Genomic DNA, 25,504 nt, shown 5'->3' with positions numbered 1-25,504 from the left:
ATCGGCCATTATTTGACTTTTTTGACGACATCGGGATCGGCAGTTATGCCGCCGATGTGCCCCGATATAATAATAATAAAAAGTATAATAAACAAAAAAACAATGATTATTTATCTGTACTTGTCTGTTTGAACGTTGTAATTGCTATTTACTAAAATTATCCAGTAGAGGGAATAGGGAAATTAGGGAGTTAGGGAAACTAATACAAGTGTGAACTGCAGCAGCTGACACGCTACTTCTCTAATAAGACATTTGTCACTCGTGCCTCATCCAATATTCTCCACTGCAAGACTTGTCTGCACAGATTCGATTGCCGCAATAAAGGTATGTATATTTAGTGAAAGTTTTTAATTAAATGCGTTTATACGCCCACTATGTTTATCAATCCTCATTCTCAAGCGAGCGAGCTAGCTAACATATTTGGTTCACTTTAGGAAGCTAGCCGGCTAGCAAGCCTTTATGAAGTGGCAGTGAGCACATAAGCAGCGTAGGATCTACATTTCCAGAGGACATCGCTGTATTCTCCAATAAATAACCAGCCAAAATAAAATGGTGATTGAATGTATCACACATCTTTTTTTATCTGAGGTAATGATATTAGCTACTATACGATGCTGTGTAAATAGCCAACGCGTGATTGCAAGCGAGTGTGTCATCTAGTCACGTGTCATCGTAGCAAGCTAACCAGACAGTAAAAACGCAGATAAAACACTTCTAACATGGATCATTTTAAGCCATGTTATCTAACTTTGTCGTGATAACATGAGAGAAGGATTGCTGTTGGAGAAGTGAATCAACCAACAGTTAGCGTGGGTAACCTGCACGAAAGCGCATTGTAGTTTTTTTTCACGTATTTCATCCAGTCAATTTAATTTCATCTAACGTTACACTTGATTCACTCTTTAGCTCCGCTAGATAATGTCTTACTCTTTGCGATCATGTAGTAGAAATAAAATAAGAAAATATAATTCATTTAACTTACTGAGAATATATAATAAGAAATAATGAGGCTGTGTCAATAGCTAATGCGTTATTGCGAGCGAGTGTGTCATCTAGTCACGCGTCAGAGCGCATTGTAGTTATTTTCTCCGCCTAATTCTTATGGACAGGGAAGCTCGCTAGATAGTCTTACTCTTTGAGATCATGTAGTAGGAATAAAATAAGAAAATATAATTAATGTACTGAGAATAGATACTAAGAAATAATAATAACAAATTAATAACAACAACAACAATAATAATAATATTCATAAAAATACATGTTTGAAACTGGAAAACTGATTTTTTTAAATTAATTTTTTATAGATGGCTGGAAAAGAAAGGAGTAAAAGCAAGGTGTGGAGTTATTTTGATTTCACACACTTAAAGATGGTGTTAATATATTTAATTTAATATCATCTTTTACTTTTTCTATCTAAAAAGTTCTTTGTGTGTTTATTTTTATTTTTATTTGTTTGCTTATAAGTTAAATGTTCTTAAATATAGAAACTTTAATAAAATATAAGTTTTTCAAATTGATTTGAAAATGTTGCACTTTTTGACAAAATATTGGTCAAAACATCGGTAATCGGTGGGCTAGGACTCTCCAAAATCGGGATCGGCATCGGACCCAAAAATCTGGCATCGGTCGGGCTCTAATTTTTACAGTTCACATGTATACTCTTCACATGTCGGGTGTTCACATGTGGTTTCCGAACTCATGATTTTTTTTTCATAATGGTCCCCTCCACTCATACCAGAAAACACACAAGAGAAAAATAATGGTGGGATGTTTTTCGGAAACAAAAACCTGCCACCTCTAAAGATTGAGGCACAGGTCTCCAGCACTCTTTCCAGAAACCTCCCAGCTTGTCGCATCAGTTGAAATTCAGCACTTTAATGCGCCAAATTCTGAATCCTGCGTGGACTAAAAAAAATCTTCTATGCACCACCAGATGCTTTGAACCCCTGTATTTATTAAGATCCCCCACAGCCCTTACTGACCAACAATATTTATTAATAAAGATTTAAAATCCCTCTTCACAATAAAATCACTGGGTCACCTTACTCAGTAATGAGAACAGACATGAGTAACTTTATAGCTTTATTATAAAGATAACGAGAGAATAACACAGTTAAACAGGTTAGAACACGCATAGTATTTGAACCCGCACCAGATTGCTAAAATTTCACTGCCAGGTGGGTTTGCAACGCTAAGCTGTATGAGTTGCGGTAAATTAGTTATAATCGCAATTCAATCAGACCATACAGAAGTGCATTACTCACGTTAAACCCAACCTAGGTCTAGAAGCAAGAAAACAAATAACAGGAGTGGGAAGATCCAGGTGGTTCGGAAACAAATGGAAAGGTGGGTGAATAAAAAGAAAGTTTATGGATTGGGCGATGGATGTAGGTGTCCAGGTGGCACAGAACTCCCCCCCCCCCCCCAAAAAAAAAAAAAAAAAAAAAAAAAACCCGTCCTGGGGGTGATTGGCACTTAGGTATCCCTTACTACAGGGGTTGTGGTGAGTGTGGGAAAAAATTGTAACAGTGGACATTGATGAAACTGGTTACATAATGGCAGTCAAGTTTCATTTATTCAGTTATTAGTCCGACTGGGTATTTATATTGTCCAGTTGAGACTACAAATCGAACCTGTAAAAATAATTAGAAAACTGGACACTCCGGCCCAAAATCTGGCATCTGGCGACCCAAATGATACAGGGTACAGCCTTACGAACAAAATATAAATAAGAGAAACTAAATTCCTCATCATCTTGAGTGGGGTTCACTGTCCTTTTTGCTATTAAACAATTTGAAAATCTGATTTTTAATGGCTTGATTGCTAATTCCATAAATGACAGGATTTAACAATGGGGGAAATATGCCCATGTGTAGGGACAGGAATATGCGAGCTTTATAAGGGACATGACTCATGTTGAAACGACTCTGGATGGCCTCAAAAAAGACTCCCACAGAAAAGTTAATCACAGTTAGTAAGTGTGGGGTGCATGTTCGAATAGCTTTGGTCTGAGATTCCTTAGAAGCAAACAGACAGATTCTGAGTATTTGTCCATAGGAAAACAGTATCATGAGGATCTGAGAAAGAGGTGAAATAAAAGTTAATGCCAGTCCAACAATATACTGAACATTCGTATCAACACAAGACAATTTAACTAAAGGAAAATTGGCACAATACACTTTTTCAATAATCTTGCCACAAAATGTCAGCTGAAAAGTCATTATGAAAAAAAGGACAAAGTAAATTAAGGGAATCACCCAAGATAATGTAATAGCTGCATATAGCTTCTTAGGAGACATGAGGAGGTGATAGTGTAACGGGTGACAAATAGCAACATACCGGTCATAGCTCATCGCTGCTAAAATAGTAAATTCAACATGACCATATGAATATAAACAATATATCTGTAACAAACAATGAGTCAGAGATATTTCATAATTATAAGACAACAGAAAGACAAGCATAGATGGTAATAAAGATGTGCTCCCAAATACTCCATTCACTGCTAAGCTACATATAAACAAATACATGGGTTCATGCAGACCTCTCTCAATGTATATTACTGTTATTAGTACTGAATTGGCCACTATAATCATAATGTATAAAACAAGGAAACATATGAAGTATAAATATCTGTGATCTTCCAGTTCAGTGTAGGCCGTCAGTATGATGGACGTCACTGCTGATACATTCTCCATGGTCACCTGGATGTAGAGTCAGTGATGTGGAGAAGAATGTGAGAGTTTGTGAACATGTTTTCAAACTGAGCCTTCTGACATTGAAATAAATTTACATATGGTATTGGAGAAGCACTTACACTAATGAGCTTTTCATTTTTATACTGTTCACATAAGAACATCATTTGAAAACATGCTTTACATTAAAGTGATATTGAAAGTAGCCTGTCATCCATGCAAACAGTCAAATTTAGCTTAGGAGTACATGCAAGGCTTATACTTTTTTTTTCTCGCAAACTCAGCTTAGTCAGTTCTTTTTTGTGGTTCCTGCACTCAGAATGTTAATAAGAACAAAAAACTTTAATGAAATTTTTTGGTAATGTTAACCCCAACCGAGCCTCAGTATTTTTCGGTCCTGGTTACACCCCTGCCTCAAAGGTGTATTTTACTACATGAGCAGGAAAGCTTTCCATGTCATGCTTTGATTATTCGATAAATTCCCCCTTATACCTCCTTGTTCCCTTAAAAACCTAAAAAACCTAAACCTAAAAAAATGTTTTTCCTTTCAAATTGTTAGTTACTTTAATAATTTCTAAAACCTCAATCATATTCTTTATTTACTTTCTTCATGCTGAACCTAAATAAATGAAGTGTCTGAAGTCTTTCCTTGTATATTTTGCATTTTATACCTGAAACCTATCTATTTTACCACGTTTTCAATTGCTTTAAGGTTTTTATAATTCTATATGTTCAAGAAATCTCATTATTCTTATTGTCATCTGAAATTTAAAGCAGGCTGTATCACATAAAGCATACTAGAATGCATGTTTCTGAAACATTCAGAGAAAACATATGCCATAAGTCTTGCAGAAATATTTAGTGATTTACCTTTTTTTGAAAGGAGGTCTTTTACCTTCAGAGATATGTTTGAGAGTGCTTGCAGTTCTGTGGTCATGCAGAACATCTGGATGGCGGAAAGAGATATTTCTTCCTCTGAGTCTTTTTGAGCGTTCGGAAGTTCGGAAAAGTGCTATATAAATGAAATTAATTAATTTATTTTATAATGACACAACCATGTAAAAATACACACCAGCGTGTGACGTTACAACTCAGACCAATCAATGCCTGTGAGGTATCCGACATATCCCCTTATCACATTAAGCTGAGAGTTGTCTTTATTACAATGATATTATATTAAACACCCCAATGACCACTTCTTCCATTTTGGACTCATGGGCCCTGTTTTTCCAAACATATCTTGCAGGACAACAGCTGTCAGATTGTATTTCATATGAAAATTGGGATTTTCAAAACAGATTCATTATACTCTGATCACAAAGATTGGTATTTAGATTCAGTGATCCAATTCTAATATAAATCAAGCTTTAATGTTGTTTTTGTATTTATCAGACTGGAGGGAAAAGGAAGTCCTTGAGGTCGTAAACCTGGAGGGAGGAGAAATGTGCAACGTAAAGAAAGCTTATTTGTCGCTGTTTGTATTGAGCAGAACAGGCTAGCCAGCTAGCTTTGTTGCCATTTTTCCTTAAACGTTAAATGTTATGTTTAATAAGTTTTTCACTCCTGTGCTGCCAAACCCTGTGGGGTTGAACCGAATGAGGTTCTTAGCTTATTGTCATTAGATTATTAATTAACCAATTGACTGAATTTGTTCAACTCAGACCAGATTTTCATATATATATATATATATATATATATATAGTTTTGTTTTTTTGCCATTTTTCTCCAACTGTCTCCTCAATTTAGTCATCATACCAATTCCCTGTGTGAATCACGGTCCTGGTCGATGCGCTATCCTCTGTTGGTCTGGGGAGGGTGTAGACTACCACGTGCCTCCTCCGATAAATGAGGAGTCACCAGCCGCTTCTTTTCACCTGCCAGCGAGGAGTTTCACTGGGAGAGCGTAACGCGGGTAGTGGTTCACGCTATCTCCCCCAAATCCCCTCCCTGCTGAACAGGCGCCCCGACCAACCAGTAGGAGTCGCTAATGCAACGATCAGGACTTATACCCTCACCGGCTTCCCACCCGCGCACACTGCCAATTGTGTTCGTAGGAACGTCTGACCAAGCCGGAAGTACCACTGCCTGGGATTGAACTCGGGTCTCTGTGGTGGTAGGCAAGGGCTTATACCTCTACACTACCCAGACAGCCCCCGATTTTCATAAATATATTAAATTCAACTTTAACTTTAAGCTATGTGGTGACGTGACATTGACTGATACAGCTGTTTGGATCAAAGGGACATTAGACCGGAACCGGATAATAATGCACCGTGATAGATTTTCACAGATACAAGTAGGTCACAAAAAACAAATAAATGGAATTAAATTTAGTTCAAATCAAAGTTGCTAGTGATAGGTATGTCCCAAAAATTTCATTGTGGTGTGTAATCATAGCCAAGGGATGTAGATTGTTTCTATTAAAAATGATTTATTTCTCACTAGTAATATTTTCAGAATTGAGCCAGATTTGAAGTCTGTTATTTTGCTGCCTTGGACTGGAAAGTCCTTGCGACTCACCTTCTGAAATTACATGGTTTTGACCCAACAATGGTGCAATTATATGAAAATTTTCCAATAAAAGTATTCAAATTTTCCTATAAAATTAGCTATTTATGAACTCAAAAATAAATAATAAACACAGATTTAATCACGGATATTATGTTTCTTCAATTTTGGTTGGACTAGCAGAGAATGCCCTGATGGTCCACTAGTGGTATAACTTTAGCTACCTCATAACTTATTATATCATGTTCATGTTGGCTACCTAGCCACTTATGGTGTTATGTTAGCTAGCTAGTCAATTATGGTGTCCTGTTAGCTAGCCAGTCAATTATGGTGTCATGTTTGCTAGCTAGCCACTTATGGTGTCCTGTTAACTAGCTAGTCAGTTATGGTGGGGCTGCTGGCCACATTTGGTACTGGCATCGGTTGAATTTGACTCAAGTCCATGGTGCTCACCGTGGTTTTGCAAAATAAAAGCAGCGTTGGTTAGAAATACAGCTTTTTCTGTGTTCAGTTTTTACCACAGTTGATGGTGCCTTTGTGTTTTAATGCACATTGTCAATTAAGTATGGGGCAGGTTTTTCCTGTAATTTAACAACAGACATTGTCTGTGATAATCACAGAATAGCTGATGGAGTTACAGTAACCAAGCAACAGGGTGTATGGAGCACCATCTCACCCCCCGGCCTTCCTGTCTCTACACTGTTCAATCCAATAAAGCTGAATAAGCCCTAAAAATAGCTAAGAAATCAACAACCAAGCAACGACCATGGGTGTAACATTGACAAAGTTACGTTTACCAGAAACATTTTTTGTGCAAAATGTAACAAAGAATAAAGCAGTACACTTGCAATGTAAAAACATGAACAAAAAGAAAGTTACAACCAAAAAAACATTTGAAGAAAACGACCAAAAAAGCAAGGTTTGTACTCTGACCAAAACCTATGAAACCAAAATGCACAAAACGGAAAGTAATATATAAATATATATATATATATATATATATATATATATATATATATATGTATGTATAAATTACATGTACACTCATCATTCACAATGTGTCCTTCTAGAAGGTGAAATTTGAGGCTTGCAGTTTTTTGTTTTTTTTAAAGAGGGTGTCCCAAATTAAGTAAAACAAAAACAAAAAAACTTCTGTCAGTATTAGTGCTTGCTATTAGAAATGGTTTTGTTTGATTGGTTGGGGCAAAACTAAGTGGGTGTGGTCTGTGCACACAGAGGCGAGGTTTGAGTTCACTGACCGGGGTTTGGGAGAAGGTTTATTGAGGGAGAAAAAAACTGTAACAGTGGAGATTTAAGAAATTTGTCACATGCTACATTCAAATTTCAGTTTTTTCAACTGTGTATTTATATTGTCCGGTTGGGACTATAAACTGAACCTGTTCAAATAATTAGAACACTGGGACATTCCAGACCAAAATCTGACATCTGGCAATCCTAGTGTTACAGGGTACAGCGTTACAAAAAAAATGTAAATAACAGAAACTGAAATGTTTTTCATCCTCATCTTGAGTGGGGTTCACTCTTCTTTTTACTACTAAACAATTTGAAAATATGGACTTTAATGGCTTGATTGCTAATTCCATAAATTACAGGATTTAACAATGGGGGAAATAAGAACATGTGTAGGGATAGGAATATGCGAGCTTTATGAGGGACATGACTCATGTTGAAACGACTCTGAATGACCTCAAATAAGCATCCCACAGAAAAGTTAATCAGAGTTAGTAAGTGTGGGGTGCATGTTCGAATAGCTTTGGTCTGAGATTCCTTAGAAGCAAACAGGCAGATTCTGAGTATTTGTCCATAAGAAAATAGTATTATGAGGATTTGAGAAAAAGGTGAAACAAAAGTTAATGCCAGTCCAGAAATATTCTGAACGTTTGTATCAAAACAAGACAGTTTAACTAAAGGAAAATTGATACAATACACTTTTTCAATAATCTTGCCACAAAATGTGCGCTGAACAGTCATTATGAAAAAAAGGGCAAAGTAAATGAATGGAATGACCCAGGATAATGTAATAGCTGCATATAGCTTCTTAGGAGACATGAGGAGGTGATAGTGTAACGGGTGACAAATAGCAACATACCGGTCATAGCTCATCGCTGCTAAAATAGTAAATTCGACAGTAACATATGAGCTTAAACAATATATCTGTAACAAACAATTGGCCAGAGATATTTCATAACTATGAGACAACAGAAAGACAAGCATAGATGGTAATAAAGATGTGCTCCCAAATACTCCATTCACTGCTAAGCTACATATAAACAAGTACATAGGTTCATGAAGACTTTTCTCAGTGCATATGACTACAATAAGAACTAAATTGACCAATAATATCACAATGTACAAAAGAAGGAAACATATGAAGTATAAATATCTGTGATCTTCCAGTTCAATGTATGCCGTCAATATGAAGGACGTCACTGCTGATACATTTTCCATGGTCACCTGGATGTAGAGTCAGTGATGTGGAGAAGAGTGTGAGAGTTTGTGAAAATGTTTTATAACTGAACACTTACAATCTACTGATAATTAATTAAATCAACATACGTACGGTATTGGAGAAGCACTTACACTGAAGAGCTTTTCATTCATATACCGTATACATAAGAACATTAAAACAAGCTTGACGTTCCAGTGATATCGAAAGTAACCCGTCATCCAGCAATCAGTCAAATTTGGCTTAGGGGTACATGCAAGGCTTATACGTTTTCTTCGCGATCTTAGCTTAGTCCGTTATTTTACGTGGTTGCTTCACTCAGAATTTTGAAGTGTAAGAACAAAATACTTAAATATAATATATTATTAAATATTTCAGTAATGTTAACCCCAACCGACCAAAGGTGTATTTTACTGCATGAGCAGGAAAGCTTTCCATGTCCTGAAAAAAGTGCAAAAACCTGCTTTGATCATTTGATAAATTTCCACTTACACCGCCTTGTGACCCTAAAAAATGTTTTGCTTGTCAAATTGTTGGTTACTTTAATCATTTCTAAAACCTCAATCTTGTTTTGTGTTTACTTTCTTCATGCTGAACCTAAATAGATGTGTCTGAAGTCTTTCCTTGTATATTTTGCATTTTATACCAGAAACATATGTAGTTTTTACACTTTTTCAATTACTTTAATGTTTTTATAATTCTATATGTTCAAGAAATTGTCATTGTAAATGTAAAGCAGGCTGTATCACTTAAAGAATACTAGAATGCACGTTTCAGAAAAATACAGAAACACATGCCATAAGTCATGCAGACATTTTTAGTGATTTACCTGTATTTGAAAGGGGTCTTTTGGCTTCAGAGAAATGTTTGAGAGTGCTTGCAGTTCTGTGGTCATGCAGAACATCTGGATGGCTGAAAGAGATATCTCCACCTTGTGAGTTTTTTATAATAACAGAACCATGTAAAAAAAACAAAAAAATACACACCAGCGTGTGACGTTACAGCTCAGACCAATCAATGCCTGTGAGGTATCTGACATATCCCCTTATCACATTAAGGTAAGTGTTGTTTTTTTATCCAGTGATATTATATTAAACACCCTAATGACCACTCCTTCCATTTTGGACTGCTGGGCCCAGTTTTTCCAAACATATTTGGCAGAACAATAGCAGTTAGATTGGATTTCATATGAAAATTGGTATTTTCAAAACCGATAAATTAGAATCTGATCACAAAGATTGGTATTTAGATTCAGTGATCCAATTCTAATGTAAATCTTAAGCTTAAATTTTGCTTTCGCATTTATCAAACTGGAGGGAACAGGAAGTGCTTGAGATCGTCAACCTGAAGGGAGGAGGAATGTGAAATGTGAAGAAAATTAGTTTGCCACTGTTTGTTTTGATCAGAACAGGCTAGCAGCTAGCTTTGTTGCCATTTTTTTCAAACGTTATATGTTATGTTTAATAAGTTTTTTGCTCCTGTGCTGCCAAACCCTGTGGGGTCGGACTGAACGAGGTTGTTAGCCTGTTGTCAGGAGACCATTAATTAACCACTTGATTGAATTTGTTCAACTCAGACCAGATTTTCATAAATGCATTTAATTCAACTTTAACTTTAAGCTATGTGGTGACATGTGACATTGACTGATGCAGCTGTTTGGATCGAACAGACATTAGACAAAAACCAGATAATAATGTTGCGATACATTTTGAACAATATAAGTAGGCCACAAAAAACATATCAATGAAATTATAAATACATTAAAGACTGTTTGTATCAGAAAATGTGGAATTGTATTGAATTGCCTTACTTTGTGTGAACTTTTCAAGCTATTAAGACTGATAGGTGTACCGCGCGCCACGGTAGTTTTTACTCCAACTTCGGGGTAAAATGTAACATTTCACTCTCGGTCCTTTTTGTCAGATTGCTAGTGGAGGGTATGTCCCAGAAATGTCATTGTGGTGTGTAATCATAGCCAAGGGATGTAGATTGTTTGTATTAAAACATTTTTATTAATCTCTAGTAATACTCCCCTCCTACAATTTTCTGCTCTTCACGCTAGCCTTCAAGAGGCTGGAACAGCAGCAGCTGCTGCCTTGGACTGGAAAGCTCTTACGACACACCTTCTAAAATCTTCTTCTTAATATTAAGGGGAACCCATTCAAATTTTATGATAAAATTGACTACTTATGAACTCAAAAGTAAATAATAATATTAAATATTAAATAATAATTTAATCATGGATATTACATTTCTTCAATTTTTGGTTGGGCTAGCAGAGAATGCCCTGATGGCCCACCAGTGGTATAATGGTACTTCATAACTTATTGTATCATGTTCATGTTGGCTGCCTAGCCACTTATGGAGTTATGTTAGCTAGCTAATCAATCATGGTGTCATGTTAGCTAGCTAGCCAAGTATGGTGTCATGTTATCTACCTAGCCACTTATGGTGTCCTGTTAGCTAGCCAGTCATTTATGGTGTAATGTTAGCTAGCAAGCCACTTATGGTGTCCTGTTATCTAGTTGGTCAGTTATGGTGGGGCTGCTGGCCACATTTGGCACTGGCATCGGTTGGATTTGGTCCAAGTCTGTGGTGCTCACCGTGGTTTTGCAAAATAAAAGCAGGGTTGGTTAGAAATACAGCTTTTTCTGCGTTCAGTTTTTACCGCAGTTGATGGTGCCTTTGTGTTCTAATGTACGTTGTCAGTTAAGTATTGGGCACATTTTTCCTGTAATTTAACAACAGAAATTCAGTCTGTGATAATCACAGAATAGCTGATGGAGTTACAATAACTGAGCAACAGGGTGTATGGAGCACCATCTCGCTCCCCGGCCTTCCTGTCTCTCTAGACTGTATCCAGTAAAGCAGAAAAAGCCCTATAATATAGATATTTTAAAAATGTAATAACCCAGGAACAATCATGGGTGTAAAATTGACAAATTTACATTTACCAGAAACACATTTTTGTCCAAAATGTAACAAAGCATAATGTAGTACACTAGCAACGTTAAAGGCATGAAAAGAACTTTTTTTTTTTTAAATGGTAAAATAATTTTTAGAAAAACAACAAATAATAGCAAGGTTCCTACTCTGACCAAAACCAAAGAAACCGAAATTCACATAACAGAAAGTAGCAGACACTAATTTGGCTCGGTCTCCAGCTCCACACACAGACACAACCTCCAGAAGGAGCCAGAGAGAGTCTGCCGCCCAGAGAGAGTCTTCCAATAGTGGGCGGAGGAAATGTCTTTGGAGCAGCCGCACGTGAAATGTTAAAAAATAAGTGAATATAAATCACGTGTGCACTCATCATTCACAATCTCTCCTTCTAGGTGTAAGTTTGAGGCATGCAGTTTATTATTATTATTTTTTCAAAGAGAGTGACCGAATTTGAGAAAAACAAAAAAATACTTCTGTCACTGTTAGTGCTTAATATTATAAATGGTTTTGTTTGATTGGTTGGGTCAAAACGAAGTGGGTGTGGTCTGTGCAGACAGAGGTGAGGTTTGGGTTCACTGACCGGGGTTTGGGAGGGGGTTCATTGGAGAAAAAATGTAACAGTGAAGATTTAAGAAATTGGTCACATACTAGCAGGCAGGTTTCAGTAATTTCAGCTAGGTATTTATAATGTCAGGTTGGGACTGCAAACCAGGCCTGTACAAATAATTAGACAACTGGACATTCTGGCCCAAAATCTGGCATTTGACAACCCAAGTGATACAGGGTACAGCCTTACGAACAAAATATAAATAACAGAAACTGAAATTTTTTTCATCCTCATCTTGAGTGGGGTTCACTCTTCTTTTTACTACTAAACAATTTGAAAATATGGACTTTAATGGCTTGATTGCTAATTCCATAAATTACAGGATTTAACAATGGGGGAAATAAGAACATGTGTAGGGATAGGAATATGCGAGCTTTATGAGGGACATGACTCATGTTGAAACGACTCTGAATGACCTCAAATAAGCATCCCACAGAAAAGTTAATCAGAGTTAGTAAGTGTGGGGTGCATGTTCGAATAGCTTTGGTCTGAGATTCCTTAGAAGCAAACAGGCAGATTCTGAATATTTGTCCATAGGAAAACAGTATCATGAGGATCTGAGAAAAAGGTGAAACAAAAATTGATGCCAGGGTAAGAATATTCTGAACATTCGTATCAAAACAAGACAGTTTAACTAAAGGAAAATTGACACAATACACTTTTTCAATAATCTTGCCACAAAATGTCAGCTGAACAGTCATTATGAATAGAAGTGCAAAGTAAATTAAGGGAATGACCCAGGATAATGTAATAGCTGCATATAGCTCCTTAGGAGACATGAGGAGGTGATAGTGTAACGGGTGACAAATAGCAACATACCGGTCATAGCTCATCACTGCTAAAATAGTAAATTCAATAGTACCATATGAATATAAACAATATATCTGTAACAAACAATGGGTCAGAGATATTTCATAACTATGAGACAACAATAAGACAAGCATAGATGGTAATAAAGATGTGCTCCCAAATACTCCATTCACTGCTAAGCTACATATAAACAAGTACATGGGTTCATGAAGACTTTTCTCAGTGCATATGACTACAATAAGAACTAAATTGACCAATAATATCACAATGTACAAAAGAAGGAAACATATGAAGTATAAATATCTGTGATCTTCCAGTTCAGTGTATGCCGTCAATATGAAGGACGTCATTGCTGATACATTTTCCATGGTCACCTGGATGTAGAGTCAGTGATGTGGAGAAGAGTGTAAGAGTTTGTGAAAATGTTTTATAACTGAACACTTACAATCTACTGATAATGAATTAAATCAACATACGGTATTGGAGAAGCACTTACACTGAAGAGTTTTTCATTCATATACCATATACATAAGAACATTAAAACAAGCTTGACATTCCAGTGATATCGAAAGTAACCCGTCATCCAACAATCAGTCAAATTTGGCTTAGGGGTACATGCAAGGCTTATACGTTTTCTTCGCGATCTTAGCTTAGTCCGTTATTTTACGTGGTTGCTTCACTCAGAATTTTGAAGTGTAAGAACAAAATACTTAAATATAATATATTATTAAATATTTCAGTAATGTTAACCCCAACCGACCAAAGGTGTATTTTACTGCATGAGCAGGAAAGCTTTCCATGTACTGAAAAAAGTGCAAAAACCTGCTTTGATTATTTGATAAATTTCCACTTACACCTCCTTGTGACCCTAAAAAATGTTTTGCCTGTCAAATTGTTGGTTACTTTAATAATTTCTAAAACCTCAATCTTGTTTTGTATTTACTTTCCTCATGCTGAACCTAAATAGAACCTAAAATGTGTCTGAAGTCTTTCCTTGTATATTTTGCATTTTATACCAGAAACATAAGTATTTTTTGCACTTTTTCAATTACTTTAATGTTTTTATAATTCTATATGTTCAAGAAATTGTCATTGTAAATTTAAAGCAGGTTGTATCACTTAAAGAATACTAGAATGCACATTTCAGAAAAATACAGAAACACATGCCATAAGTCATGCAGACATTTTTAGTGATTTACCTGTATTTGAAAGGGGTCTTTTGGCTTCAGAGAAATGTTTGAGAGTGCTTGCAGTTCTGTGGTCATGCAGAACATCTGGATGGCTGAAAGAGATATCTCCACCTTGTGAGTTTTTTATAATAGCAGAACCATGTAAAAAATAAAAAAATACACACCAGCCTGTGACGTTACAGCTCAGACCAATCAATGCCTGTGAGGTATCTGACATATCCCCTTATCACATTAAGGTAAGTGTTGTTTTTTTATCCAGTGATATTATATTAAACACCCTAATGACCACTCCTTCCATTTTGGACTGCTGGGCCCAGTTTTTCCAAACATATTTGGCAGAACAATAGCAGTTAGATTGGATTTCATATGAAAATTGGGATTTTCAAAACCGATAAATTAGAATCTGATCACAAAGATTGATATTTAGATTCAGTGATCCAATTCTAATGTAAATCTTAAGCTTAAATTTTGCTTTCGTATTTATCAAACTGGAGGGAACAGGAAGTGCTTGAGATCGTCAACCTGAAGGGAGGAGTAATGTGAAATGTGAAGAAAATTAGTTTGTCACTGTTTGTTTTGATCAGAACAGGCTAGCAGCTAGCTTTGTTGCCATTTTTTTCAAACGTTATATGTTATGTTTAATAAGTTTTTTCCTCCTGTGCGGCCAAACCCTGTGGGGTCAGACTGAACAGGGTTGTTAGCCTGTTGTCAGGAGACCATTAATTAACCACTTGATTGAATTTGTTCAACTCAGACCAGATTTTCATAAATGCATTTAATTCAACTTTAACTTTAAGCTATGTGGTGACATGTGACATTGACTGATACAGCTGTTTGGATCGAACAGACATTAGACAAAAACCAGATAATAATGTTGCGATACATTTTGAACAATATAAGTAGGCCACAAAAAAACATATAAATGAAATTATAAATACATTAAAGACTGTTTGTATCAGAAAACGTGGAATTGTATTGAATTGCCTTACTTTGTGTGAACTTTTCAAGCTATTAAGACTGATAGGTGTACCGCGCGCCACGGTAGTTTTTACTCCAACTTCGGGGTAAAATGTAACATTTCACTCTCGGTCCTTTTTGTCAGATTGCTAGTGGAGGGTATGTCCCAGAAATGTCATTGTGGTGTGTAATCATAGCCAAGGGATGTAGATTGTTTGTATTAAAACATTTTTATTAATCTCTAGTAATACTCCCCTCCTACAATTTTCTGCTCTTCACGCTAGCCTTCAAGAGGCTGGAACAGCAGCAGCTGCTGCCTTGGACTGGAAAGCTCTTACGACACACCTTCTAAAATCTTCTTCTTAATATTAAGGGGAACCCATTCAAATTTTATGATAAAATTGACTACTTATGAACTCAAAAGTAAATAATAATATTAAATATTAAATAATAATTTAATCATGGATATTACATTTCTTCAATTTTTGGTTGGGCTAGCAGAGAATGCCCTGATGGCCCACCAGTGGTATAATGGTACTTCATAACTTATTGTATCATGTTCATGTTGGCTGCCTAGCCACTTATGGAGTTATGTTAGCTAGCTAATCAATCATGGTGTCATGTTAGCTAGCTAGCCAAGTATGGTGTCATGTTATCTACCTAGCCACTTATGGTGTCCTGTTAGCTAGCCAGTCATTTATGGTGTAATGTTAGCTAGCAAGCCTCTTATGGTGTCCTGTTATCTAGTTGGTCAGTTATGGTGGGGCTGCTGGCCACATTTGGCACTGGCATCGGTTGGATTTGGTCCAAGTCTGTGGTGCTCACCGTGGTTTTGCAAAATAAAAGCAGGGTTGGTTAGAAATACAGCTTTTTCTGCGTTCAGTTTTTACCACAGTTGATGGTGCCTTTGTGTTCTAATGTACGTTGTCAGTTAAGTATTGGGCACATTTTTCCTGTAATTTAACAACAGAAATTCAGTCTGTGATAATCACAGAATAGCTGATGGAGTTACAATAACTGAGCAACAGGGTGTATGGAGCACCATCTCGCTCCCCGGCCTTCCTGTCTCTCTAGACTGTATCCAGTAAAGCAGAAAAAGCCCTATAATATAGATATTTTAAAAATGTAATAACCCAGGAACAATCATGGGTGTAAAATTGACAAATTTACATTTACCAGAAACACATTTTTGTCCAAAATGTAACAAAGCATAATGTAGTACACTAGCAACGTTAAAGGCATGAAAAGAACTTTTTTTTTTTTAAATGGTAAAATAATTTTTAGAAAAACAACAAATAATAGCAAGGTTCCTACTCTGACCAAAACCAAAGAAACCGAAATTCACATAACAGAAAGTAGCAGACACTAATTTGGCTCGGTCTCCAGCTCCACACACAGACACAACCTCCAGAAGGAGCCAGAGAGAGTCTGCCGCCCAGAGAGAGCCTTCCAATAGTGGGCAGAGGAAATGTCTTTGGAGCAGCCGCACGTGAAATGTTAAAAAATAAGTGAATATAAATCACGTGTGCACTCATCATTCACAATCTCTCCTTCTAGGTGTAAGTTTGAGGCGTGCAGTTTATTATTATTATTTTTTCAAAGAGAGTGACCGAATTTGAGAAAAACAAAAAAATACTTCTGTCACTGTTAGTGCTTAATATTATAAATGGTTTTGTTTGATTTGTTGGGTCAAAACTAAGTGGGTGTGGTCTGTGTAGACAGAGGTGAGGTTTGGGTTCACTGACCGGGGTTTGGGAGGGGGTTAATTGGAGAAAAAATGTAACAGTGAAGATTTAAGAAATTGGTCACATACTAGCAGGCAGGTTTCAGTAATTTCAGCTAGGTATTTATAATGTCAGGTTGGGACTGCAAACCAGGCCTGTACAAATAATTAGACAACTGGACATTCTGGCCCAAAATCTGGCATTTGACAACCCAAGTGATACAGGGTACAGCCTTACGAACAAAATATAAATAACAGAAACTGAAATTTTTTTCATCCTCATCTTGAGTGGGGTTCACTCTTCTTTTTACTACTAAACAATTTGAAAATATGGACTTTAATGGCTTGATTGCTAATTCCATAAATGACAGGATTTAACAATGGGGGAAATAAGAACATGTGTAGGGATAGGAATATGCGAGCTTTATGAGGGACATGACTCATGTTGAAACGACTCTGAATGACCTCAAATAAGCATCCCACAGAAAAGTTCATCAGAGTTAGTAAGTGTGGGGTGCATGTTCGAATAGCTTTGGTCTGAGATTCCTTTGAAGCAAACAGGCAGATTCTGAATATTTGTCCATAGGAAAACAGTATCATGAGGATCTGAGAAAAAGGTGAAACAAAAGTTAATGCCAGTCCAAGAATATTCTGAACGTTTGTATCAAAACAAGACAGTTTAACTAAATGAAAATTGGCACAATATACTTTTTCAATAATCTTGCCACAAAATGTCAGCTGAACAGTCATTATGAAAAAAAGGACAAAGTAAATTAAGGGAATCACCCAGGATAATGTAATAGCTGCATATAGCTTCTTAGGAGACATGAGGAGGTGATAGTGTAATGGGTGACAAATAGCAACATACCGGTCATAGCTCATCGCTGCTAAAATAGTAAATTCAACATGACCATATGAATATAAACAATATAACTGTAACAAACAATGGGTCAGAGATATTTCATAACTATGAGACAACAAAAAGACAAGCATAGATGGTAATAAAGATGTGCTCCCAAATACTCCATTCACTGCTAAGTTACATATAAACAAGTACATAGGTTCATGAAGACTTTTCTCAGTGCATATGACTACAATAAGTACTAAATTGACCAATAATATCACAATGTACAAAAGAAGGAAACATATGAAGTATAAATATCTGTGATCTTCCAGTTCAATGTATGCCGTCAATATGAAGGACGTCACTGCTGATACATTTTCCATGGTCATCTTGATGTAGATTCAGTGATGTGGAGAAGAGTGTGAGAGTTTGTGAAAATGTTTTATAACTGAACACTTACAATCTACTGATAATGAATTAAATCAACATACGTACGGTATTGGAGAAGCACTTACACTGAAGAGCTTTTCATTCATATACCGTATACATAAGAACATTAAAACAAGCTTGACATTCCAGTGATATCGAAAGTAACCCGTCATCCAGCAATCAGTCAAATTTGGCTTAGGGGTACATGCAAGGCTTATACGTTTTCTTCGCGATCTTATCTTAGTCCGTTATTTTACATGGTTGCTTCACTCAGAATTTTGAAGTGTAAGAACAAAATACTTAAATATAATATATTATTAAATATTTCAGTAATGTTAACCCCAACCGACCAAAGGTGTATTTTACTGCATGAGCAGGAAAGCTTTCCATGTCCTGAAAAAAGTGCAAAAACCTGCTTTGATTATTTGATAAATTTTCACTTATACCTCCTTGTGACCCTAAAAAATGTTTTGCTTGTCAAATTGTTGGTTACTTTAATCATTTCTAAAACCTCAATCTTGTTTTGTATTTACTTTCCTCATGCTGAACCTAAATAGATGTGTCTGAAGTCTTTCCTTGTATATTTTGCATTTTATACCAGAAACATACGTATGTTTTGCACTTTTTCAATTACTTTAATGTTTTTATAATTCTATATGTTCAAGAAATTGTCATTGTAAATTTAAAGCAGGTTGTATCACTTAAAGAATACTAGAATGCACATTTCAGAAAAATACAGAAACACATGCCATAAGTCATGCAGACATTTTTAGTGATTTACCTGTATTTGAAAGGGGTCTTTTGGCTTCAGAGAAATGTTTGAGAGTGCTTGCAGTTCTGTGGTCATGCAGAACATCTGGATGTCTGAAAGAGATATCTCCACCTTGTGAGTTTTTTATAATAACAGAACCATGTGAAAAAAAAAAAAAACACAACAGCGTGTGACGTTACAGCTCAGACCAATCAATGCCTGTGAGGTATCTGACATATCCCCTTATCACATTAAGGTAAGTGTTGTTTTTTATCCAGTGATATTATATTAAACACCCTAATGACCACTCCTTCCATTTTGGACTGCTGGGCCCAGTTTTTCCAAACATATTTGGCAGAACAATAGCAGTTAGATTGGATTTCATATGAAAATTGGGATTTTCAAAACCGATAAATTAGAATCTGATCACACAGATTGGTATTTAGATTCAGTGATCCAATTCTAATGTAAATCAAGCTTAAATTTTGCTTTCGCACCTATCAAACTGGAGGGAACAGGAAGTGCTTGAGATCGTCAACCTGAAGGGAGGAGGAATGTGAAATGTGAAGAAATTTAGTTTGCCACTGTTTGTTTTGATCAGAACAGGCTAGCAGCTAGCTTTGTTGCCATTTTTTTCAAACGTTATATGTTATGTTTAATAAGTTTTTTGCTCCTGTGCTGCCGAACCCTGTGGGGTCAGACTGAACGAGGTTGTTAGCCTGTTGTCAGGAGACCATTAATTAACCACTTGATTGAATTTGTTCAACTCAGACCAGATTTTCATAAATGCATTTAATTCAACTTTAACTTTAAGCTATGTGGTGACATGTGACATTGGCTGATACAGCTGTTTGGATCGAACAGACATTAGACAAAAACCAGATAATAATGTTGCGATACATTTTGAACAATATAAGTAGGCCACAAAAAACATATAAATGAAATTATAAATACATTAAAGACTGTTTGTATCAGAAAACATGGAATTGTATTGAATTGCCTTACTTTGTGTGAACTTTTCAAGCTATTAAGACTGATAGGTGTACCGCGCGCCACGGTAGTTTTTACTCCAACTTCGGGGTAAAATGTAACATTTCACTCTCGGTCCTTTTGGTCAGATTGCTAGTGGAGGGTATGTCCCAGAAATGTCATTGTGGTGTGTAATCATAGCCAAGGGATGTAGATTGTTTGTATTAAAACATTTTTATTAATCTCTAGTAATACTCCCCTCCTACAATTTTCTGCTCTTCACGCTAGCCTTCAAGAGGCTGGAATAGCAGCAGCTGCTGCCTTGGACTGGAAAGCTCTTACGACACACCTTCTAAAATCTTCTTAATATTAAGGGGAATCCATTCAAATTTTACGATAAAATTGACTACTTATGAACTCAAAAGTAAATAATAATATTAAATATTAAATAATAATTTAATCATGGATATTACATTTCTTCAATTTTTGGTTGGGCTAGCAGAGAATGCCCTGATGGCCCACCAGTGGTATAATGGTACTTCATAACTTATTGTATCATGTTCATGTTGGCTGCCTAGCTACTTATGGCGTTATGTTAGCTAGCTAGCCAAGTATGGTGTCATGTTATCTACCCAGCCACTTATGGTGTCCTGTTAGCTAGCCAGTCATTTATGGTGTAATGTTAGCTAGCAAGCCTCTTATGGTGTCCTGTTATCTAGTTGGTCAGTTATGGTGGGGCTGCTGGCCACATTTGGCACTGGCATCGGTTGGATTTGGTCCAAGTCCGTGGTGCTCACCATGGTTTTGCAAAATAAAAGCAGGGTTGGTTAGAAATACAATTTTTCTGCATTCAGTTTTTACCACAGTTGATGGTGCCTTTGTGTTCTAATGTACGTTGTCAGTTAAGTATTGGGCACATTTTTCCTGTAATTTAACAACAGAAATTCAGTCTGTGATAATCACAGAATAGCTGATGGAGTTACAATAACTGAGCAACAGGGTGTATGGAGCACCATCTCGCTCCCCGGCCTTCCTGTCTCTCTAGACTGTATCCAGTAAAGCAGAAAAAGCCCTATAATATAGATATTTTAAAAATTTAATAACCCAGGAACAATCATGGGTGTAAAAGTAACAAATTTACATTTACCAGAAACACATTTTTGTCCAAAATGTAACAAAGCATAATGTAGTACACTAGCAACGTTAAAGGCATGAAAAGAACTTTTTTTTTTTTAAATGGTAAAATAATTTTTAGAAAAACAACAAATAATAGCAAGGTTCCTACTCTGACCAAAACCAAAGAAACCGAAATTCACATAACAGAAAGTAGCAGACACTAATTTGGCTCGGTCTCCAGCTCCACACACAGACACAACCTCCAGAAGGAGCCAGAGAGAGTCTGCCGCCCAGAGAGAGTCTTCCAATAGTGGGCAGAGGAAATGTCTTTGGAGCAGCCGCACGTGAAATGTTAAAAAATAAGTGAATATAAATCACGTGTGCACTCATCATTCACAATGTCTCCTTCTAGGTGTAAGTTTGAGGCGTGCAGTTTATTATTATTTTTTTTTTCAAAGAGGGTGACCCAATTTGAGAAAAACAAAAAAATACTTCTGTCACTGTTAGTGCTTAATATTATAAATGGTTTTGTTTGATTGGTTGGGTCAAAGCTAAGTGGGTGTGGTCTGTGCAGACAGAGGTGAGGTTTGAGTTCACTGACCGGGGTTTGGGAGGGGGTTAATTGGAGAAAAAATGTAACAGTGAAGATTTAAGAAATTGGTCACATACTAGCAGTCAGGTTTCAGTAATTTCAGCTAGGTATTTATAATGTCAGGTTGGGACTGCAAACCAGGCCTGTACAAATAATTAGACAACTGGACATTCTGGCCCAAAATCTGGCATTTGACAACCCAAGTGATACAGGGTACAGCCTTACGAACAAAATATAAATAACAGAAACTGAAATTTTTTTCATCATCATCTTGAGTGGGGTTCACTCTTCTTTTTACTACTAAACAATTTGAAAATATGGACTTTAATGGCTTGATTGCTAATTCCATAAATGACAGGATTTAACAATGGGGGAAATAAGAACATGTGTAGGGACAGAAATATGCGAGCTTTATGAGGGACATGACTCATGTTGAAACGACTCTGGATGGCCTCAAATAAGCATCCCACAGAAAAGTTAATCAGAGTTAGTAAGTGTGGGGTGCATGTTCGAATAGCTTTGGTCTGAGATTCCTTAGAAGCAAACAGGCAGATTCTGAATATTTGTCCATAGGAAAACAGTATCATGAGGATCTGAGAAATAGGTGAAACAAAAGTTGATGCCAGGGCAAGAATATTCTGAACATTCGTATCAAAACAAGACAGTTTAACTAAAGGAAAATTGGCACAATACACTTTTTCAATAATCCTGACACAAAATGTCAGCTGAACAGTCATTATGAATATAAGGGCAAAGTAAATGAAGGGAATCACCCAGGATAATGTAATAGCTGCATATAGCTTCTTAGGAGACATGAGGAGGTGATAGTGTAACGGGTGACAAATAGCAACATACCGGTCATAGCTCATCACTGCTAAAATAGTAAATTCACCATGAGCATATGAATATAAACAATATATCTGTAACAAACAATGGGTCAGAGATATTTCATAACTATGAGACAACAAAAAGACAAGCATAGATGGTAATAAAGATGTGCTCCCAAATACTCCATTCACTGCTAAGCTACATATAAACAAGTACATGGGTTCATGAAGACCTCTCTCAATGTATATTACTGTTATTAGTACTGCATTGGCCACTATAATCATAATGTATAAAAGAAGAAAACATATGAAGTATAAATATCTGTGATCTTCCAGTTCAGTGTAGGCCGTCAGTATGAAGGACGTCACTGCTGATACATTCTCCATGGTCACCTGGATGTAGAGACAGTGCTGTGGAGAGGAATGTGAGGGTTTGTGAACATGTTTTCAAACTTAGGACTTACATCCTACTTATACTGTATTAAATCAACATACGGTATTGAAGAAGCACTTACACTGAAGCGCTTTTAATTTATATGCCGTGTAAATAAGAACATAATTTGAAAACAAGCTTGACATTCCAGTGATGACGAAAGTAACGTGTCATCCAGCAATCAGTATCATTTCGCTTAGGAGTACATGCAAGGCTCACACTTTTTCTTCACAAACTCAGCATAGTCAGTCATTTTTCGTGGTTGCTTCACTCAGAATGTTGAAGTTAAAGAACAAAAAACTTCAGTTAAATTTTTCAGTAATGTTAACAACACATCCTGTTTTAATCCCACCAGTTGTGGTAAGCACTAAAATGTTTGTTTATAAGAAGTTATATTAGATTATGTAATGATGAGAATTGATCTGTCAGCCCATCTTGGCTTGTGACTGACCTAGAGTTTTGAGAGCACCAGCATTGTACATCCCAAAGCAGGGCCATAAGTACCCTTGAGGACACCAAGGTCATGTCCTTACTATTTAAAACATTTTTTTTTTTCATTTAAAAGTCTATTTTTAATTGAATTCTTTGAGAACATCTGTTGCAATCATTTAGGAGGGGAATGAATGGTCTTAATATTTTCTCTTGACACCATAAAATGTGTCCTTAATTGAATGAACAAATTAAATTTGGGAAAAGAGCATACCTTCCCCTGAATCCCTCTGGTAGTGTCGTACATTCTTAATTTGACTTTTACATTTCATACCTGGAATTATTTAGACTCCATTGTTTGCAAATTGTTTAGCACACAAAAATATTAAATATGCAAACATTAATTATTGTGAGACCACAGATACAGAATTGATGTAAAGACCCCTTGAAAAAAAGATCACAATTAATCTGTGACACTGAGGGTCATATGGGCATATATGTAAAAATATATTTATTTTTTAATTTAAAACATCAGTTTATAATGTATAAAAATTTACAGAGATTAAGTATCATCTGTTTTCGAATTACATCTCCCTGCATAATCTAATATATATATATATATATTTAAATGTGATCAAATATATCACACATATACTGCTCCTTATGTACAGTCCATCAAGGCATTCTAATTTTACCATTACAAGAACACAATTTACATTGCATATAATTACATTATGATGGTCACCTTTTATGGTTATTTATTATTAGTATTCCTCTGTATTCATCTCCTTTTTTCATTATTATTATTAAATTTAAAGCAGGCTGTATCACTTAAAGAATACTAGAATGCATGTTTCAGAAAATACAGAGAACACACATATGCTATAATCTTGAGTCATTTAGTCATTTACCTGTTTTTGAAAGGGGTCTTTTGCCGTCAGAGAAATGTTTGAGAGTGCTTGCAATTCTATGATCATGCAGAACTTCTGGATGGCTGAAAGAGATATCGCCACCTTTGAGACTTTTATAAGGACAGAACCATGTAAGAATACACACCCGCGTGTGACGTTACAGCTCTGACCAATCAACAACTGTGAGGTATCCGACATATTCCCTTATCATTACATTACATTACATTATAGGCATTTAGCAGACGCTCTTATCCAGAGCGACGTACAACAAGTGCATAGGTTTCATGATGTAGAGGCGCAAAAGAAACACTAGACACTCACATTTAGCTGAGAGTTGTTTTTATTACAAAGATATTATATTAAACACCACAATGACCACTTTTTCCATTTTGACTCATGGGCCCAGTTTTTAAAAACATATCTGGCAGAACAACAGCAGTGAGATTGGATTCACATATGAAAATTGGGTTTTTTCAAAACAGATAAATTAGACTTTGATCACAAAGATTGGTACTGAGATTCAGTTTTCCAATCCTAACATAAATCATGCTTAAATGTTTTTGCATTTATCAAACTTGAGGGGAGAAGAGGTGCTTGTCAACTTGGAGGGAGGAGGATTGTGGAATGTGAAGAAAATGTGTTTGTAACTGTTTGTATTGATCAGAAGAGGGCAGCCAGCTAGTTTTGTTGCCATGTTTCCTTAAAAGTTAAACCTCACATTAATTATACATTTTGTTCCTTCAAAAAAGAGCAAACAACTGGAAGCTTTGCGCTATTGTTGTCAGTCATTGTTAAGCACTGGCAGAAGGGCCTGCTGCCATTTTAAAAATTTGGGGTTGGCAGCAGGCCTGTACCTGATCTGACCTAATGTCACAGAGGTGAAAATAGGCCCATTACCCGACCTGATCATACCTTCAGGCCCCATCAGTGTGGGCTCAGGATGCAGACCTTATTGTTAAAGGAACCGTGTTGTAACTGGTGGTGCTTTGGGGAAAATACTGAATATGTGCATTAAAAATGAGCCAGACTTGTTGTTAAAGTTCTATTAATTTGCAAAAAAAAAAGATTAGCAAAAATTATAAGCAAACGTTTTTAAATGAAACACATGTTGAAACCAAAAAAAAATGTATATATGTTAAAATTAGGATAATTCTAACATAATACTGCATAATGAAAGGATTACACACATCTGAGGGAATATCCAAAAGTAATGAGCCATAAATATGCGAGATTTATCTTGTACGTGGCTCATGTTAAGTCTACTTTGAATATTCTTAAATTCAGATCCCCATAGAAAATTGAA

At 36.2% G+C, this 25,504-nt stretch overlaps 5 protein-coding genes across 5 annotated transcripts; all 5 read right to left on the bottom strand.

Annotated features, from left to right (window-relative positions):
* Positions 1 to 1,888: 1,888 nt before the first annotated feature.
* On the bottom strand, positions 1,889 to 3,698 carry LOC118210272 (olfactory receptor 1086-like). The gene has a single exon (XM_035386305.1). The coding sequence runs from the start codon at positions 3,696 to 3,698 to the stop codon at positions 2,751 to 2,753; it is 948 nt and encodes a 315-aa protein (XP_035242196.1). The 3' UTR covers positions 1,889 to 2,750.
* A 4,026-nt stretch (positions 3,699 to 7,724) lies between these two features.
* On the bottom strand, positions 7,725 to 9,534 carry LOC118209185 (olfactory receptor 52Z1-like). The gene is made up of 2 exons (XM_035384344.1): positions 9,500 to 9,534; positions 7,725 to 8,678 (listed from the first exon to the last, which is right to left on the bottom strand). Exon 2 carries the CDS (start codon positions 8,670 to 8,672, stop codon positions 7,725 to 7,727), a length of 948 nt encoding a protein of 315 aa, XP_035240235.1. The 5' UTR covers positions 8,673 to 8,678; positions 9,500 to 9,534.
* Positions 9,535 to 10,584: 1,050 nt separating this feature from the next.
* LOC118210159 (olfactory receptor 4C6-like) lies at positions 10,585 to 13,398 on the bottom strand. Its single transcript, XM_035386103.1, has one exon. It carries the CDS (start codon positions 13,396 to 13,398, stop codon positions 12,451 to 12,453), a length of 948 nt encoding a protein of 315 aa, XP_035241994.1. The 3' UTR covers positions 10,585 to 12,450.
* A 1,915-nt stretch (positions 13,399 to 15,313) lies between these two features.
* LOC118210138 (olfactory receptor 52Z1-like) lies at positions 15,314 to 18,127 on the bottom strand. The gene has a single exon (XM_035386045.1). The coding sequence runs from the start codon at positions 18,125 to 18,127 to the stop codon at positions 17,180 to 17,182; it is 948 nt and encodes a 315-aa protein (XP_035241936.1). The 3' UTR covers positions 15,314 to 17,179.
* A 2,911-nt stretch (positions 18,128 to 21,038) lies between these two features.
* Positions 21,039 to 24,272, bottom strand: LOC118210170 (olfactory receptor 4N5-like). The gene is made up of 2 exons (XM_035386122.1): positions 24,202 to 24,272; positions 21,039 to 22,839 (listed from the first exon to the last, which is right to left on the bottom strand). Exons 1-2 carry the CDS (start codon positions 24,265 to 24,267, stop codon positions 21,868 to 21,870), a joined length of 1,038 nt encoding a protein of 345 aa, XP_035242013.1. The 5' UTR covers positions 24,268 to 24,272; the 3' UTR covers positions 21,039 to 21,867.
* Positions 24,273 to 25,504: the final 1,232 nt, after the last annotated feature.

The sequence above is a fragment of the Anguilla anguilla genome, chromosome 12 (genome assembly GCF_013347855.1).
Source record: "Anguilla anguilla isolate fAngAng1 chromosome 12, fAngAng1.pri, whole genome shotgun sequence".
NCBI lineage: Eukaryota > Metazoa > Chordata > Actinopteri > Anguilliformes > Anguillidae > Anguilla > Anguilla anguilla.
Note: the sequence above shows the minus strand (reverse complement) of the source record. Positions and strands in the feature narration are given on the sequence as shown.

What these genes read in the sequence shown, in the direction of transcription:
- LOC118210272 (XM_035386305.1), bottom strand. Translation starts at nt 3,698, where the DNA reads ATGGAGAATGTATCAGCAGTGACGTCCATCATACTGACGGCCTACACT.
- LOC118209185 (XM_035384344.1), bottom strand. Translation starts at nt 8,672, where the DNA reads ATGGAAAATGTATCAGCAGTGACGTCCTTCATATTGACGGCATACATT.
- LOC118210159 (XM_035386103.1), bottom strand. Translation starts at nt 13,398, where the DNA reads ATGGAAAATGTATCAGCAATGACGTCCTTCATATTGACGGCATACACT.
- LOC118210138 (XM_035386045.1), bottom strand. Translation starts at nt 18,127, where the DNA reads ATGGAAAATGTATCAGCAGTGACGTCCTTCATATTGACGGCATACATT.
- LOC118210170 (XM_035386122.1), bottom strand. Translation starts at nt 24,267, where the DNA reads ATGATCATAGAATTGCAAGCACTCTCAAACATTTCTCTGACGGCAAAA. An exon ending in AAGACCCCTTTCAAAAACAG is followed by an intron (nt 22,840 to 24,201) that starts GTAAATGACTAA and finishes TCCTCTCCACAG; the next exon opens with CACTGTCTCTACATCCAGGT.